The sequence below is a fragment of the Eublepharis macularius genome, chromosome 1 (genome assembly GCF_028583425.1).
Source record: "Eublepharis macularius isolate TG4126 chromosome 1, MPM_Emac_v1.0, whole genome shotgun sequence".
NCBI lineage: Eukaryota > Metazoa > Chordata > Lepidosauria > Squamata > Eublepharidae > Eublepharis > Eublepharis macularius.
The window spans coordinates 58,935,719-58,953,816 of record NC_072790.1 but is presented as its reverse complement, the minus strand read 5'-3'; the positions used below and the strand labels follow the sequence as shown (position 1 = coordinate 58,953,816).

The window sequence follows — 18,098 nt, the reverse complement described above, 5'->3', positions numbered from 1 at the left end:
GGAGAGCTGGAGAAATTGCCCCTTACATCTTGCACAAACAGAGCAAACCTTAAAGCAGAGCTTGCTTTTCCTGTGTAAGAGGAAGGAGACATTTTGCTCTATTCCCCGCTCTTCCTGGATGAAACCTTGCACAGTACCTGGCAGATGGTCCCACTACTCTCAAAAGAGGCTTATCTATGAATAAAAGAGTCCGCAGGTGGAGGAGAGGATCTACTTCTGCAATTGCCTTCCGTTTGTGGACAGTAGATCCAACCCAATGTATTTTATACCATAGGAATGAAAGATTCCAATAGTCCAGCTACCTTGGCTCTCAAATTACCACCAAGAAGCAATTCAAGATCTTGTCATTTGGTGGAACTGGAGAAGGGATGAGGATCTTGGTGTATGTCATCTGGCCAGATCACCTGGCCTGATTTACTCCTACAGCCAAAGGGGCTGACACAGTTTGCATCTCATTCCATGTCAAGCTGGAACTAGTCTTTATCAAAGGTGGGTCCTTCCGAAACAGGGAATATCTAGTAATGAGGTAATGTCTAGTAATAGAAAATGTGTGGTGGGACATCATCACACTTTGCATGAAACAGCAGGCTATGAATCAGATATGCAAATAGCAGGCACAAAAACATCTTACCATATCTACTGCATAACTAGATGATATAGAAAGAGCAAGAGTCCAGTAGCACCTGTAAGACTAACAAAATTTGTAGTAGGATATGAGCTTTCGTTAGCCACAGCTCACTTCTTCAGACACTTCTTCAAAATCTTCTTCAGATTTTGGTGGTTCCACTAGACTGGCCATAGTGGAACTCCTTTTATGTCCAATTCATATTGCCCTATCTGGGCTAATCATTCTGAGCGTAATTAGGAATGATTGTACCATTGGGTAGTAGCAGAATTAGTGTAGGTCACTATGATTTAAGTAGGAGATTATTGGATGGGAGACCTCCAACAAAGACCAGGGTTGAAGAGGCAGGCAATGGCAAACCTCCTCTATTAGTTTCTTGCTATGGAAACTCCATCAGGGGTCACCACAAGTCAACTATGACTTGAGAGCAGGATTTCATTTTCATTTTTAGAGGCACTCAGACACCCAATGATTAAGAGAGCTACCTAAACCAGCTGCTTATCAGCTGTCTCTGTTGCTATTGGTCAGCATCCACTGAATCACAGCTGTTCTCTGCAACTGGCAAAGAGCATGTGGTGCTAGGCACCTCTTGGCACATGGTTGGGTGCCAATGATGAAATGCATGGCATGGCAGTGTTAGCTGAGCTTAGTTTTGAGACAGGGTTGGGTTGCCCACATGCAGGCAGCCTTCCTCAGCTGCCTGTTACACAATGATCCATTCTAGGAGGATGGAGTGTATGCTAATAAATTTGATTAACAAATCCTGCAGAGCAGTCTTTTATAAATCTGGTCAACCTGTATTTGCATCTCACGTATTAATTCAGCAGCATATTTTTACCAAACACTATTGTAGTGCCTTTTTCAGTGTCCTTTGCATTTACTTGGGAAAACACTGAAATATATCCCTAAGTTATTATGGCCACTGCCACAATGCAGTGGCTGCTGTTACTACTGTAACTGTACTGTACTGTACTGTACTGTAACTGCTGCCACAGCCATTGTGGGAAAAGATGCCCACACTGGGCATCACCCTAGGGCATCTGGCAGGAACAATGGTTCTATATTCAAAGCAGCAGCCAAGAACTTTCTGGGAAGGGCACATCATGATACTAAAGATATAAACTGTTTTCAGATCTTGGAACTGTAGTTCTATGTAACAGAGGAAGGAACAATGGCTCTTTAAGAGCCTTGGCAAACTACAGCACCCAGAGTTCTTTGGTGAAAACAACAATGCTACTCCCATACACAGAACAGCAGTAGCTTACTTCATCCAGCACTCAAAATTACAGTCATTCAACATTCCCATATCCTTTCCCCAAAACTATCCACCCCAAGATTTTATCTACATACACAGAGATGCATGTTTAATTATTTTAAGAGACCAAGAGCCTGTATAGAAAGCAAATACACCAAGAAGAGCAAAGGAAAATTGAGAACCAAACAAAACAAAGCATGAGAAACAGCAATGGAGGGAGGTGTGGAGGTGAAATTATAGACACAAAAACATACCTTCAAGGTCATCTTGATAGATTACAATCTGCTTGCCTCCATCCAAATGAATAGCTGAGAAACCAAACAAAATTTAATTCTTTGTATTTAAGATTTCTGTGTGATATTTATTTTTATTTTATTTTACTATGTTTACAATTTGCTTTTCTTACTTACACTCAGACAGATTACAATTTAAATTGAGGTAATCAATGGAATCTAATAAACAATGTACTATGACTATGATTTACAGAAATCTGAAACAAACAGAACATTAGTGATGAAGTCAGAGTCACACTTCATGGAGATTACATTTAATGAAAAGCAACCATCTATCTTCGGGATTTATTCTGTATTGCTACCAAATATTGTAAGAGATCATCTACACTGGGAATATCATTCAATATAATATCGATGTGAGGAATCAGTCATCAAAATTGATAGTTACTTAAGAATGAAGAGAAGGAAATACTTCTTTAGACATCACATCAGTTGCATGTGGAATTCATAGTAGTAGTTTTACCTGCACATGTTGGTTTTTGGAAGGATTAGACAATTTCATAAAGGATAGATCTATTACTCACCACTGGAAGAGATTACTGGGAAATCTGATCTCAGCTAATGTCACAATCTAAACAGGGTTCCCACTCCCCTCAGACTTCTCATTCAATCAAAAGCCTTCCAAGGGATATTTCATGAGCAATCCAGCCAAGTTAGAGTTGGAGACTTGATTCTGGCACTTCTAGATGCAAGTTGTTTACACGTGTAGACATCCTGCACATGTTGCAGGATGAAGAGGTTTATTAGATGGCTACAAAGAACATTCTGACTTTCCTTGGGGGCTAAAGTTTTCATTGTACAACGGGCAATTCAAAATGGAGTTCAAGTGATGTGTATATGGTGGTTGTACCTGACTACTTTTAAACTCTGGACTTATTAAAAAGGAAATGCTACCTGCAAACCAACCAGTCATAGCAGCCATCACCAGGAATAGCACTTATTGGACCTGAGATAAACAGAAGTCACTCCTAGATGCCTTGGCAAGAATTTCATACCGCATCATACAGCCAACATAAAGACATACAATTCTGCAACTAAATCTCCATAATATGGAGTTGCTAGAAGAGCTTCTGAAGCTCATTAGGTACAATAGCAAAGAGAAGGATAGAAGAGACACCTGATAGTTGTAGAAAACCACTCTGCTGCATACATTCAGTGCTCTGTCTGAAAAGTAGATTATAATGCTGAAATAATAATTTAAAAATAAATGCACAGAGCCTCTTCAAAACAGTTAACCTTGATTACATACTTCAGTTCAGTAATCCAAATATATTGTGTGATTAGGATTCTCTTTTGACAGCGTTGGCAGCAATGGTAATTGTAGGAAGGAGGGGGAGACATCTTAGCTACACTGCCACACCGCAATAAGCTACCTTCTGTTCTGATAAATACTGAAGGTACATTCTTCAGTTCTTTAGTTGATGACTTACTTTGTAGCCTCTCCAAGTCAACAGGGTCAAGAGCTGCCACAGCTTCAGAGATTCTCGATGGTCTGCTGATACCAGCCTGGTTGACTGCCCTCACACGGAACACATAGGAACGTCCTTCAAACAGCCCCGTCACTGGATATATGCAGATTTTAACAGGAGCATCATTGCACTGAATCCAGTTTTCAGTGCCTACTTCACACCTGGTTTCAAAACGATCAGGGAGAAAAAAAAGCTTTTCAATTTTGTAAAATATTGATCAGAAGATGCTTCACAAGAGTCTGAGACCAGGATTGTCTAAATAATTAAAATTATGTGAAATCATATGAGAAGTTCCTCGTGCGTGTCTTTGGGCTGACCAAATGTGTTGAATGCCAAAATGTTGGAACCTACGGATGAGCAAAAGGAAGGAATTCGCTCAAAATGATCCTTTCCCCAGAGGTCCTCAGCAAACCATGAAAATCCTCCAGTGAGGGTCAGAGAATCATCTGGGTGAAGCACCATAGGGTGGCACCAGGGCTGCAATGAGGAGGGGGAAATCAGGTAAAATCAAAAATTCGCAACCACTTGATAAACTTTTAGACTTATGACATTACATCTTGCATTTAAAGAAAAAGAGTTTGGTTTTAAAAAAAAAATTTAAAGTTGTTTTATAAGGTAGGAGTTAATTCCAAAAATGATAGCACTGCAGCCTCTACCCACCTGATGTGCTCAGACAATATTCACCCAGACATTTATGCCCTTAAGGGATGCTAAAATAAAAAAGCACTCATTTAGTTACTAAGACTGTGAAGAGGGCAAGATACTTTGAGGCAATAAGAGGCAACTTCAGGAAGTTCTTAGTTATTTATAAGCAGGTGGTTATAAGCAGGCAAAGGTTTTGAAAAATAAAAAGATAGTTATTCAGAGATTCTCGAATGCACTGAAACACATAAGTTGGCAAACGGGTTATAAGAGTTTGTCTAAAACTCTTGATTTCCCCCCATTAATTTCTTTATAATCTCATCTGAAAATGTGGCAGTTCCATGAAATGAGGGCATCTGGCTATAGACCAAATGTAAAGGGTTGTCTGTACATGCACGTTCATTCAGGTATGGCTCACACATTCAGATGAGCCACCACAAGACCATAAACCACAATATGATTGCATGTCACTGCTCTTAAATGGAGTTAAATATTCAGATATGAATAATCAAGTGATGAGCCTGGATGTAGGAACAGGCTAAATCAGTCCGAGAAATACAACTGATGACCAGCTGCTTGTAGAGAAACAACAAACACCACACAGGAACATCAGCTAAGAAAGATACTGCTGTAACGTTTCCTGGGAAGGGGCTTATTGTAATACCTTCAGGACAAAAACAGCTTCGTTTCTTTAATTATTGCTCAAAGATTTCAAGCAAAAACAAACAAACCAAAAGTACCTGTCCACAAAATATCCAATAACTGGAGGTTCATGTGTTGTATTTGGTGGTTTCCAAGTAACAATAACATAATCTCTGTTGGCATCATGGCATTTCACATCCATTGGTGCTCCAGGTGCCCCAGTTACCAGGGCATCTGCATCTAGAACCAAGAGAACATAATTTACATGATATTATAAAGCTGGCATGTGCCTCACTCTGGGTCTCCGTTTGACTAAATGAAGGAGTTGATCCTATGGCATGGAAAAATTAAACCCTAAATATCAGAGACTGATATTTCAGTGAACTATACATCATATGAACTATATATCATGAGAACTACATTTTGCATCATTCATCCCCACCCCCCAAATTGCCATTTATGTCATGATGAAGCATGTGGTAATTTTAAAATGGATTATCATGTATCCAGTTAAAATCTCAAAAAGGACTTTGTGCAAAGATGTCCTTCAGTATCGAAATCATACAATTTCTAAGGGTCCCTGTACAAGTTATTTCTTTTACGAATTCTCCACAGACCCAACCTGTACTCTGCACAGACAGACATCAGCCTGGGAATTGGCTTCTATAAAAACAGAGAGTGCAATTGGGCTCGGAAAGCTGCTACTGGAGAAGAAAGAGCTCATTCCTTTCTCCCAAGCTTTTTTCCCTGTGCAAGACATTGTGTGTGTGTGGGCGGGGGGGGGGAGTTTAACCTTTCTGTTGCCACATGCACATATACTAGCTCCACGTGCAGCAGCAGAAATGGGGAAATGTCTCCCCTCCTCACTGCTTTTGCACGGGGGGAAAAAGCTTGGGAGAAAGGCAGGCAATCTGCCTCCCCTGGCAGCAGCTTTCTTAGCCCATTTGCACTCACTTTTTATAGAAGCCAATCCATGAGCTGACGTGTCTATGCGGAGCACGAGTTGGCTCCATGGAGAACTCGTAGAAGAAGTAATGTGTAGAGTGACCCTAAATCAGGATGAGAGAGAAAGACAAAGATCCCATTATCAACACCACCCCCACCACCCCAAGACGCCCCAGTTCAGAGATTAGTTAGTGGATATGACTTACAACCAATCACTCTGAATATTCAGCCTCCTCCTCGCTGTTCTGTTTCCCACCGTTTTAGTTGTTGTAAGACAAGAGTTTTCTCTTTCAGATTATGTATGAGGGTGAACAATTACATTGCAAAGATAATGCTAGCATACTTCAATGAGAAACAAACAAACAACACCCCCCCACCCACCAAGAAATTATTTTTGTGGGATAGTACTGGTGCTTGTGTCAGGAGGAAAAATGAGTAAGCTGCGTCAAGTCATGAAAACAACAGTATTTCAAAGGCCATCATCCTGAAACTCATTTAGACTTATTTACAAGTAAAAATGTTTATGATCAGGGCTCGATGGCCAAAGAATATAACAGAGCACCATTCCATTTGCATTTGGCAGGGTATGCTGAGGGTTCAGCCAGAAGTATTTAAAACGATATAAATTCCGCCATACAAAAATGTGCTTATTTAAAAGAAAGAGGAATCTAATGCTGAGTTTCTCTCCATAAGGACTTCTGTAACCTCATTCTTACCTGCAGGGGGATTGTGAATGCAAATATAAGGTCAGCTTAAAATCCTCGTTCTTACTTTTGTATATTCATCTCCTTCTCCTGTACATGTCTGAATTTTTATAAAAGCAAAGTTTTCCTTTCACTTTTTGTCTTCAGGAATTACAGAAACATGAGAATATTCTATGTTGAGCATGGACAATGTCATGTGTACACAAGGATTTTGCCCCAGGTCTATGTATCATGTCAGGCACAACCACAGCCTCTGAAACAGTCCTTGTAAAGTTTTTCCCAACTACAATGGTGATGGATTTGATCAAAGGTAGGTCAGCGTCCTATTACCTTTAGTTCTGATGATCAGACATATAAAACGGAGCAGAATTGTCCTGAGGAAAAAATAATAAAAGCCCTACCTCTCACAAACAGAAATGCACTGTATTCGTTCACTCCGCCTCTTGTCACTATACGCAGTGTATACAAGCCTTCATCATCCTTGTTCAGGTGGCAGAAAGACAATGTTGCCTGACCTTCCCCAAAATAAGGTTTTGTCCATTTGGTTTCTTTAATTAGCACATCTGGAAGAGAATTGAGATTAAGCATCTGTCATCATAGCAGGGATGATGGCTGACCTTCATTTGATTCTACCCCACATGTATCACTGAGGCAGCCATTTTAGGGCACATGTATTCAGGAGGGACTTTAAGCCTTAGAAAACTCTACCTCTCCAGAGACTGAACCGTCAGCCTTCAAAATTATGCCACCTCTGATTATAGAAAGATGAATGTGCTCTATTTTTGTACTATTCTGTACTGTCCCTCAGAGACCTAATGACTGGATGCTTCACCATCACCATATTTAACCAAAGGGAGCAGGGGGCTTTAGAAGCCATGTCATAAAAACCTAATCTAGGGCATGAGCCAGATGAAGTTAAACATTTTAAAATCCTATTGATTTCAACAGAACAGAGTTAAAAATGCATTTTGCTCTTGCATAGAAATTATTGAAATGTGCTTAACTTGGCTAGATTGTACCCCTAATCAAGAGTTATCACAGTATGTTCTTTTGATCCTTTTTAATAAACTTCACTCTTCGAAGCACATGTCAGACTAAACTGGAAAGAGGGGGGAAAGGGCAGATTTCAGTTTAATCTGAAACTTGCTATAAATACACGTTTAATTTAAAATCTGTTGGGTATTCCTGCTGAGCAGTGAATCAAATTAAGTCTGAATGTCTCATAGGTGAAAGGTTGTGACTCAAGATTAATGTAAATTAAATCTGATTGACTAGTGCAATTGGTGCAATGAAATGTGTGGAATATTTTTTCTTGGCCAAAGAAGTTCTTACCTATTCCTACCTATCACCTTAGTAATTGACTGTTTCTTTTGCCCAGGAGGAGAGTGTGTCCCAAGAGCTATTCTGTACAGATCTATTCTAATCAACAGTTGTCTTGTTATAATGAACTTTCTACTTCAGGACTATGCACGGGCATTCCACGGTTCCTGATACAAATACAAAATAACTATTTAAAGAATTACTGGCTGAGCATTTTGGACAGCAACCACATGTGCTGAACAATAAAGAGCTCAGTCATAACTGACAAATGTGCCATTTTTTCAAATAATGTGACCTGGTAACATGGAACCACTATCTGCATAAATAAATTAAAACTATCTGTTGCTATTTCTGTGGTGCCCCCCACCCTGCCCCATTATGAAAGTGCTTCAGATTGTAATGGCGCTACATCCCATCTCTCAGTCATCAGCATATTTTATACGTTGCTTGCATTCACTGCCTTTGTTCAAGTTTTCTGAAGTCATTTTGATCACATTTGAAAACATCTTCAGGTGGAAGACATCTTGAAGAAATAAATATGGATAACCCAAACCACAAGCTGTTTTGATTAATTACGTGAAGCTGCTCTACTAGAAAATGATGGCTTGGATCCAAAGGTTCTGTTCTGATCATAGTTGAGCCTTGTCTCTAGAGCAAGGAGTCTTCCTCTGGCAGAAAAGCTATATTCCACCATTGGAAGGTTCTTTGTCCCACAGGGAAGTTCCTCCTTTAGGAAGCTTTGAATTCAAAACCATATCATTTCCTCAGATTTCAGAATGATTTCCTCAGTTTTTCAGAGTGATTTCTTAAAGGGGGGGGGGGACTCCAGTTGCATTGATAAGGAGAGCTACAGCTTCTGGCCTTGTGGGATGCTGATCCATTATTATTTCCTTACACTGAAGTCCAATAACATCTTTTCAAACTGGCAAGCTAACAGAGCGATCCTATTCAAAGTCACTCCAGAATAAGCCCACTGAAATCCATGGGCATAGACTGAAATAACTCTGCATAGGATTACACTTATACCTAGGAACATGGAAATGAGACCGTTGTAAAATTATTGGTAGAGTCCTGGCTAAGTAAAGGAAATGCCAGCATTATATACTGATTTCCTATCAAAATACTACCACATTTTGAGGCTAACCCAGTTATGAGGACCAGCAGCAAGAACTAACACTCAGCACTGCAGAATAGCCAGAAATTCGGCACTTACCCGGCAGGCTGTGGGCCGGTTAGCCGGGTGCCGTTATTGCCTCCCTGGAAGGATTGAGGCAGCACCGGCTCCTCCCTCCTTCCTGGGAATAGGCTGCTGGGCGGGGCAGAGCGAGAGGGAAGAACGTGCTCTGCCCGGCCCAGCTTCAGTTGCGGCTCGTCGCTTGGTGTGGGTAGTCGGAGCTACCCGGGCGAGCGACGGTCGCAGCGGCGGCAGCGGTTCTCCGGCGGCGGCGGAGAGGCAGCGAGGCTGCGGCAACGTCCTGGGAGGCGTCGGCGCAGCAGCGCAGCGCACGGAGCCGGGCGTTTTGCCGCGAGCGCGGCACGAGCGGCGCGGCGTTTGCGGCGCGGCGTTTGCATCGCGGCCGCCTGCGTATTTGGTTCCGGGGGGCTTGGCTCCTTACGGCCTAAGGCCGCTTTGGGGGGTGGGGAGGTGCCTCCTTTACGGCCGGATTGTTAACCCCTCCCCCGGTTGGGCTGTATAAGTGTGGCCTTGTGGCGTTTTTTGCGCCGGGTTCCCCGGGCCTTGGCTGGGTGGCGCCTGCCGGTACGGGGGGCTTAAGGGAGTAAGGGGCCGTTGGGAATTGGCCCTGGTGAGTGGCTGCCTGCGCAGCGTGTGGGGTGGTGTGTGGCTGCGTTGGTGGGCCCTCCCCCACCTTCATCCTAAGCCTAATTTCTCCCTTGGGAGGGATTTTGGGGTACCTAAGTGGCCCTTGGCTCGAGCCGTTTGGCTGGGTGGTGTTGGGGGGCATTGCATCGCCTGCCTCCTAGGGCCTGCGGCCAATATCAGACTGCAGCAGGCCCACTCCTGCTTGGGCAGCCATCTTAGAGGCAGTTGGTGGGGCGGCCATTTTGTGGCTGGCTTATTGGCCTCCTGCATTTGCAGTGGCCTGTTTTGCTTGCCTTTTGCGGTGTTGGTGGATACAGCATGCCGCCAAAAAAGGGCAGGGGTCCCCCCAAGGGGAAGCAGCCTGCTGCGAAGCAGGCAGTCAAGAGGCCTTGTCCAGTTTTGTCTTCATCAGAAGATGAAGGGGTGGCTGACCAGCAGGATATTTTGAAGCGCCTACGCGCTTTGGAGCAGGGGAAAGGGTCTGTAGGTGTTCCATCACTGGAGGCTGATTCAGCGAGGCCTGTACGGAGGGCGTCCAGAAACGCAGTTAACAGAGATATTTTGCGGCGTTTATCTCTCCTGGAAGGGGCAGCTGGAGGAACAGCGAGCGGAAGCAGCAGCAAGAGCGGCGCTGGGCCCCCCGACCCGCAAGTGACGACTGGCGATGAGGTGCAAGCGTGGCAGGATGATTCTTCCCCTGTGGCTGTTGCGGTGGAACCTGTGGAGTGTGGAGGTAATGACACGACACCACATTCAGCTAGTACATGGCCTTGGGGGCCGTGGGGCCAAGCAGTGGCAGGCCCTCTGCCTTCTCTCTCAACGGGGGCTTACATGCCTTTTGGGGGGCAGGCAGCCAGAAGTAGCCCGGCTGGCACAGCTGCCGGGGCGGGGTCCCCGCTCCTGCAGGCTGTGCCCGGTACTGCAGCGTGGGGTACTGGAACTGCTATGCCCTTCCCCAACCCGTATTTGGGGTGGCCTGGGTATGCAGGAACCCAGTGGGGGTTTTACCCTCATATGGCGATGGCATATGGACAGGTTCCCTTCAACGCTGTTCCATTTGGGGACACAGCTTTGCCGTTAGGCGAGCACCTGACCCAGGCAACCAAAGATAAAATATTGAAAGGGGAGTACGTGGACCTTTTTTCTCTGCTTTTTAGAGAGCTGGAGAAAAAGAGTAAGGACGAAATGGATGATAGAGATAGGGAGCGGATCAAAAGGAGGAAAGTGGACAGGACGTGGAATAATTGGCTGCCCGGATTTTTGATTTATGCGGGGGTCATTGTTAGGGCTCAACCTAGCCGGGCTATCCAACTATTTCAATACTTGGATATCATATTCAAGGGGTACACGGGCTTCTCAGGTGCTGCATGGATGCAGTACGATGAGGAGTTCCGTATGCGGGCTGCCATGAACCCTAACATTCCTTGGGATCGGGTTCATCAGGAATTGTGGCTACAGGTGATGTCCCCAGCCAAGCCGAACGTGTTTGATAGGTCAGACAGTGGGCATGTTGTGCATCGGTCTTCCCAGGCCCCAAGCTCCCGCGTTGCCGCGGGTCAGCCGGTTCAACCCCGGCTCCTGTGTTGGGAGTTTGCGTACAAGGGTTCCTGTATGCGGAAGCCTTGCCGGTTCAGACATGAGTGTCCCTCTTGTGGAGGTTCCCACCCATATAATTCATGCCCCAGGGGTAAGCCGGGGTGGGGTGGGAAGAAGCCGGGAGGTGGCAGTGCAGGGGGTCAACACCCCCCTGGTAAAGGGCCCCAGCCCGGTAAGGTTGAGGGTCCTTAGGCGGCTTTTGCAAGGTTACCCCAAGCAGGAGGACGCAGCTTATTTGTTTCACGGGTTTCAGGACGGATTTAGAATTCCGTTTCAGGGTGCCAGGGCACCTTTTATGTCTGATAATTTACGTTCGGTTTTGGGAAAAGAGGACATAGTTCGGAAAAAGATTGAGAAGGAGTGTGCAGAGGGGCGAGTGTTGGGGCCATTTCCTGCCCCCCCAACCCCCAACTTCAGAGTATCTCCTCTGGGGGTTGTGCCTAAGAAGGCACGAGGGGAATTTCGCCTGATTCATCACCTGTCATTCCCTAGAGGGGAATCGGTGAATGATGCCATTCCTGAGCAGTTATGCTCGGTCCGGTATACCACTTTTGACCAAGCAGCCAGGGTGGTCCGTAGGTGCGGGGTGGGCGCTGAGATGGCGAAATGCGACATTAAGTCGGCCTTTCGTCTTCTGCCAGTGCACCCCAATGACTTTGAGCTCCTTGGCTTCGCCTTTGATGGGGAATTTTACATGGATAGAGCATTGCCAATGGGCTGCTCCATTTCATGTGCGGCCTTCGAGTGTTTTAGTTCTTTTCTTGAATGGGAGGTGCGGCGTAGGGCCGCCTCTCGCGATACGGCTCATTATTTGGACGATTTTTTGTTCGCTGGGCCAGCGGGGTCAGGACAGTGCGCTCGGCTAATGGCCACGTTCTTGGCCTTAGCGGAGGAGCTGGGTGTGCCGTTGGCGCATGAGAAGACAGAAGGGCCTTCTCAGGTGCTGACTTTTTTGGGGATAGAATTGGACACCGTCCAACAGTCTTTTAGGTTACCGGCAGATAAGGTGGCAGAGCTTAGATCCAGGGTGATTAAGATGCGCTCTCAGCATAAGGTGTCCCTGGTGGAGCTACAGCAGCTGGTGGGTTACCTTAATTTTGCTTGTAAGGCTATCGCTCCTGGTAGGGCCTTTTTGCGCCGCTTATGCGACGCTATGGCGGGTTTGCGTGCACCTCATCATAGGTTGCGGGTTTCAGTGGGTATGCGTGCAGATTTAGCAGTGTGGGAGACCTTTTTAGCAGAATTCAACGGGGTTTCTCTTTGGCGGGAGGTTCTCTTGCTGGAGGCGGAGCTGCAGGTGACGTCAGACGCATCTGGATCCACTGGTTTTGGAGTTTATTTCCGGAATCATTGGTGCGCAGAACAGTGGCCGCAGGATTGGCGGACATCTACCTTAGTGAGGGACCTTACCTTTTTGGAGTTCTTCCCGCTTTTGGTGGCGGTGCACCTATGGGGGCAGGAGCTGGCTAATCACACAGTACTATTTTGGTGTGATAACCAGGCGGTTGTTCAGGTGGTTAATGCCTTAACGTCCAAGTCCCCCATGGTTATGCGGTTGGTGAGGGAATTCACTCTGGTGTGCCTCCAGAGGAATATTTTGTTCAGGGCCAGGCATGTGTCTGGGGTGGATAACGGTAAGGCGGACGCCTTGTCTCGCCTACAGATGGAGCATTTTTGGAGCCTCGCTCCGGAGGCCGATCGGCTCCTGGCTCGGATGCCACCGGAGCTGTGGCAGCTTGGGAGACCGAAGTATGTCGGGCTATTCAAGCAGCCATCGCACCCAGCACACGGAGAGCTTACCAGCGAGCGGTAGGCCTGTTACGGGAGTTTAGGTCGGTTGAAGGTTTGGCCCATAGCTGGCCAGTACCGGTGGAGCATTTACTGCGATTTTGTATCTGGCAACGGGGCAAAGGGTTGGCGGTGCGATCCATTAGGGGGCAGCTGGCAGCGCTAGCGTTTATTAGCAAAGCCCAGGGGTTGCCTGAGGCCACGGGCGACTTCCGGGTGAGGAAGATGTTAGAAGGCTGGGCCAGGGAATGCCCCAGAGGTGTAGATTCGCGGGAGCCCATTTCCCCCGCAGTCCTAAAGGGGTTGAAGGGGGCATGGAAGGAGGTGTGTACGTCGCGGTATGAAGCGTCGCTTTTCCATGCGGCCGCTCTAACTGCCTTTTTTGGGGCCCTTCGGGTCAGCGAGCTAGTTGCGCAGTCAGGAAGGGATTCCTCGGGTCGTGCATTGATGGCCAGAGACTTGACGTTTGAAGGGGAAGCCGTTACCCTTTTGATTCGTTGGTCTAAAACAGACCAACAGGGAAAGGGGGCTGTTGTGAGGCTGGGTCCCTGTGCTGATGCGGAGCTGTGCCCAGTTAAGGCATTGAGCAGATATTGGAAGTTGAGGGGGGATGGTGAGGGCCTGCTTTTCTCTCACCAGAGCGGTGCTCCGCTTACGCGTTTTCAGTTTTGGGCGGTGACAAAGCGAGCTCTGAATAAACTGGGTCTGAAGGGGTTGAATTTTGGCACCCACTCGTTTAGAATTGGGGCTGCATCCACCGCGGCAGCCATGGGGTTTACTGGGCAGATGATACAGCAGGTGGGTAGGTGGAAATCAGCTGCTTTCCGTTCATATGTTCGTCCTCTTTCGCATGTTTAGAACGCTGTTAACTGATTGTTTCTTAGGTTCCAGAGCGCGCGGTGCCAGGCAACGGATCCTGATCTGCGGCCACAGTTATGTTTTTTGGGCAGCCCATCAAGCAAGACGGACTTCTGTGGGGTCGCAGCTTGGATTGAGCGAGAAGGCTGTGTTGGAGTGGCAGGGTCGCCGTGGCCTCAGGTGGTCAGGTCTCTTGCCCTTGCTGTTTGGATTGGGGTGTGAGCCCCCCCACATCCTAGTTGTTCATTTGGGCGGCAATGACCTGGGGATGCTCCAGGGTAGGGCGTTGTCTGCCCAGGCGCAGGCTGATTTGCGCCTTATTGCTGAGAGGTGGCCGGGGGTGCTGATTATATGGTCAGCAATGGTCCCTCGTTTGGTTTGGAGGGAAGCTGGATGCCGACAAGCCATAGAGAGAGCGAGGATGAAGGCCAATCGTGCCATTCAGAAGGCGCTGGAAGGAGGGTTAGGGGTGTATTTGCCTCATCCTAGGATAAGGGCCGAGGTGCCGGGCCTCTACAGGGGTGATGGGGTGCACCTTTCGGAATTGGGCAACCAAATATTTTTGGACGACTTGCGGCAAGGGCTACAGCTGGCCCTAGATTATCAGTGGGGCGCCAAGGCCTAAGCAGAGGCTTGACCTTGGCGTTGGCAGGTTTTGGGTAGTTAGGGTGCGGGCCGGTGAGCACCCTTGGCGCTTCCCCTTTAGTGGGAAGAGGGGCCTGCCTGAAGGGCTGGTACTGCTTTGACGGCTGCCAGTTGCAGGGGCAGGCTGCCTTTGGAAACCCCAGCTTGCGAGTCCTTACCTCACTGCTATACGGCTGAGGTGTTAGGAGCTTGAGAAGGGGGTGACCACGTTGCCTGGCCGGCCGGGTCCGCGCCGTCCTAGGGATGGGTCGCACCCGGGGCTTCGGGGCTCGCCCAGACAGGTCAGGGCGGTGGTCCAGGGGGACCCCGTGGCCTGACCTGTACCGCTTTAGGCCCTTGCCGCTGTGTGTGTTAATGTTAATATGTATAGTTAATAAAGTGGCCCTTAGTTCCAACAAGGTGTCTGCCTCTTTATTCCAACTAGGGTGGCAATTCGGCACTTACCCGGCAGGCTGTGGGCCGGTTAGCCGGGTGCCGTTATTGCCTCCCTGGAAGGATTGAGGCAGCACCGGCTCCTCCCTCCTTCCTGGGAATAGGCTGCTGGGCGGGGCAGAGCGAGAGGGAAGAACGTGCTCTGCCCGGCCCAGCTTCAGTTGCGGCTCGTCGCTTGGCCCACCCTCCTCTCCCAGTATCGGTGCAGGATTAGCCGGCTGCTGTGTCAGAGTCAGGTAGGAATTTTTTCCTCCCCTCCTGAATTGGCGAAGTGGAGAGGGGGTTTTTCGCCTACCTTGCACCGGTATGGGGGATTGAGGAATTTGGCTGTAGGGTGGTGCCAGTTAGTGTGTCCTGGCAGGTTTTGGGTAGTTAGGGTGCGGGCCGGTGAGCACCCTTGGCGCTTCCCCTTTAGTGGGAAGAGGGGCCTGCCTGAAGGGCTGGTACTGCTTTGACGGCTGCCAGTTGCAGGGGCAGGCTGCCTTTGGAAACCCCAGCTTGCGAGTCCTTACCTCACTGCTATACGGCTGAGGTGTTAGGAGCTTGAGAAGGGGGTGACCACGTTGCCTGGCCGGCCGGGTCCGCGCCGTCCTAGGGATGGGTCGCACCCGGGGCTTCGGGGCTCGCCCAGACAGGTCAGGGCGGTGGTCCAGGGGGACCCCGTGGCCTGACCTGTACCGCTTTAGGCCCTTGCCGCTGTGTGTGTTAATGTTAATATGTATAGTTAATAAAGTGGCCCTTAGTTCCAACAAGGTGTCTGCCTCTTTATTCCAACTAGGGTGGCAATAATATCATGATAATGTTATCGCCTCCTCTTTTATAGAGTACTGATTTATAAAGTTTGTATTGTAACCTTATTTATTCCTTATTTATTAAAATAATTCTGTCTCATTTTTCTACTATAATTAACTCAAAGCAGTTATGTTATAATTAGGAGAAGCCTACTCCCCTTTTTAAAAGAAATGCCAAGGTATTTCTCTTCAGGGATTCCTGTTGACCATCACGAAGGCCGTGTTTGGGATTGTGAGACTTACATGGACGAATGGCATGTGGGTCAGGGGCTGGAGTAAGGAGGGGAATTAAGTAAGATGGAGTGAAACAGCTGGCCAATTCCAACTCATAAAGGGGAACCAAAATATTTAGACTCTTTTTGCTTCATTATTAGCCTGTGTGCCATACGTGGAAGCAAGCTCCCCAGATACCCCCTCAGTTTTTCCAGCCCATCCAACAGTCTGGATTGCATATGCCCAACTTACCAATAGAGCAGGGCAGTTGTTCAAGAAGGAGAACAGAATTGGATTTAATCCTCCTGCTAGCCCTCCCTCACTGCCAAACAGTTGAGGATCCTCATTGCCAATTACCTAATCGTTCACAAGATTTCTAGTATTTTAATCTGCAGCCAGAATCTGAAGTATGTTTCTTTTTTATTTCCAGAATGTATAAACATACATAGGCTTGAATTCCAGTTTCAGCTGATGGAAAGATATCTGTCGGTAGGGTGTGAGTTCCTCATCTTCCCCCTTCTGCTAGAGATAAAAATGCCTCCTGAAATACTGTTCCTGAGAGAACAGGGGACTCACAGTAACAGCACTTGGGGAGAGATACTTTAGGCTGCAGCAGGAAGAAGGCAAAGAAGCCACATCCTGCTGAAGGACCTCCTTCTGTCAGCAGAAACACTCTGTGAGATTCAGCCCACAGAATCTGAGAGCCAAGCTACAAGTGACACCTGACACAGGTTGGACACTTGTCAGCTTCCCTCAAGTTTTGATGGGAAATGTAGGCGTCCTGGTCTTGCAGCTGTAATGGAGAGCCAAGCTGTAAAACCAGGATGCCTACATTTCCCATCAAAACTTGAGGGAAGCTGACAAGTGTCCAACCTGTGTCAGGCGTCACTTGTAGCTTGGCTCTAATTCAGTTGATTCCAGTGCAACACCCATTAAAATCCACTGGAGTCAATGGGCTTGGAAAGGCACAACAATAAACTGTTAACGTATCCTCCAGAGTTTAATAGACAGTAAATGCTTTAGACTACAATAATTTGGAACAAGCACTTCATTCCCCAGGGCCTAATTAGCAGAGGTAAATCACACATGTCCACCTCAGCACCTTATCATTCATATATTCAGAGAAAGGAGACAAAGGGAAAACATAATAAAAGGTGATTGTAATACCAGACAGAAAAGAAACATGACTCGCATGACATAATAAATGCAAATCCAAGCATTTCTATCCCAAGTACAACAATATGTATCAAATGCAGCCAATTAGTAAGCTTTCTTACTTTTCTACTGACCTTTTTCTCTAATATTAGTAACAATAGGATGTGGAGCCCCTTACATATTTGCATAGCAATAGGAAACAAGCTCTGGATGACTGTCGTTTTCTGAGAGTTGAAGGATCTACCCAAGGACACTTAAAACTGACATGACTATATTGTTATCTCTTCACAAATTCAAAACCAGTTGAAGGGTAACCACACAGACTTCCTCTAAAGGGGAAAAACTTACCATCTCTGTACCATTCAGCACGAGGCCGGAGACGAGTCAGCTCTGGTGTGACCAGGAGACCACATCGGAGGACAAGACTTTCACCTTCCATACCAAAGGTGACACCAAACCTCTCCAAAAACTGAACATCAAAATGGGTGAAGCACACATCCAGTGGCAAGGGTACTGCATGCAAAGCAAGAATGAGGACAATAAGAAGTAGAATGAGAGAGATAAAAATGATGAATAACTCAGATGCGCACCTTTATCATGGGCTGGCAACAACGCCACAGAGATTGAGAACCAAGCATAAATACAGACGTCAGACAATGTTTTTAAAAGAGCATTAAAGGTAGAGAATATACCTACATTCATCTCATTACACTTCTGTTAAACAAGTATGCAGGGTTTCAAAAACCTGTAAAAGCTGTTTGGTCAAAGCTGATTGAGGACAATACAATGTGTGTTCGGTTACACCAATAACAATGACATAGTTTTTAATTTTATCTCTCCCCCACACACACACACACACACAAAATTTTATGTCTCTATTCTAAGTAACATATTGTAGTCTGG

General features: G+C 46.8%; 1 protein-coding gene across 2 annotated transcripts in view; it reads right to left on the bottom strand.

Annotated features, from left to right (window-relative positions):
* Window positions 1-18,098, bottom strand: part of MYOM2 (myomesin 2) — a 105,265-nt gene that overhangs the window by 51,830 nt on the left and 35,337 nt on the right. For both annotated transcript variants that reach the window (XM_054982628.1, XM_054982636.1), the window contains exons 9-13: window positions 17,544-17,708; window positions 6,977-7,138; window positions 5,025-5,166; window positions 3,604-3,803; window positions 2,135-2,188 (exon numbers count right to left, since the gene is read on the bottom strand). In XM_054982628.1, coding sequence (XP_054838603.1) covers window positions 2,135-2,188; window positions 3,604-3,803; window positions 5,025-5,166; window positions 6,977-7,138; window positions 17,544-17,708 — 723 coding nt within the window. The remainder of the gene's footprint in view (window positions 1-2,134; window positions 2,189-3,603; window positions 3,804-5,024; window positions 5,167-6,976; window positions 7,139-17,543; window positions 17,709-18,098) is intronic.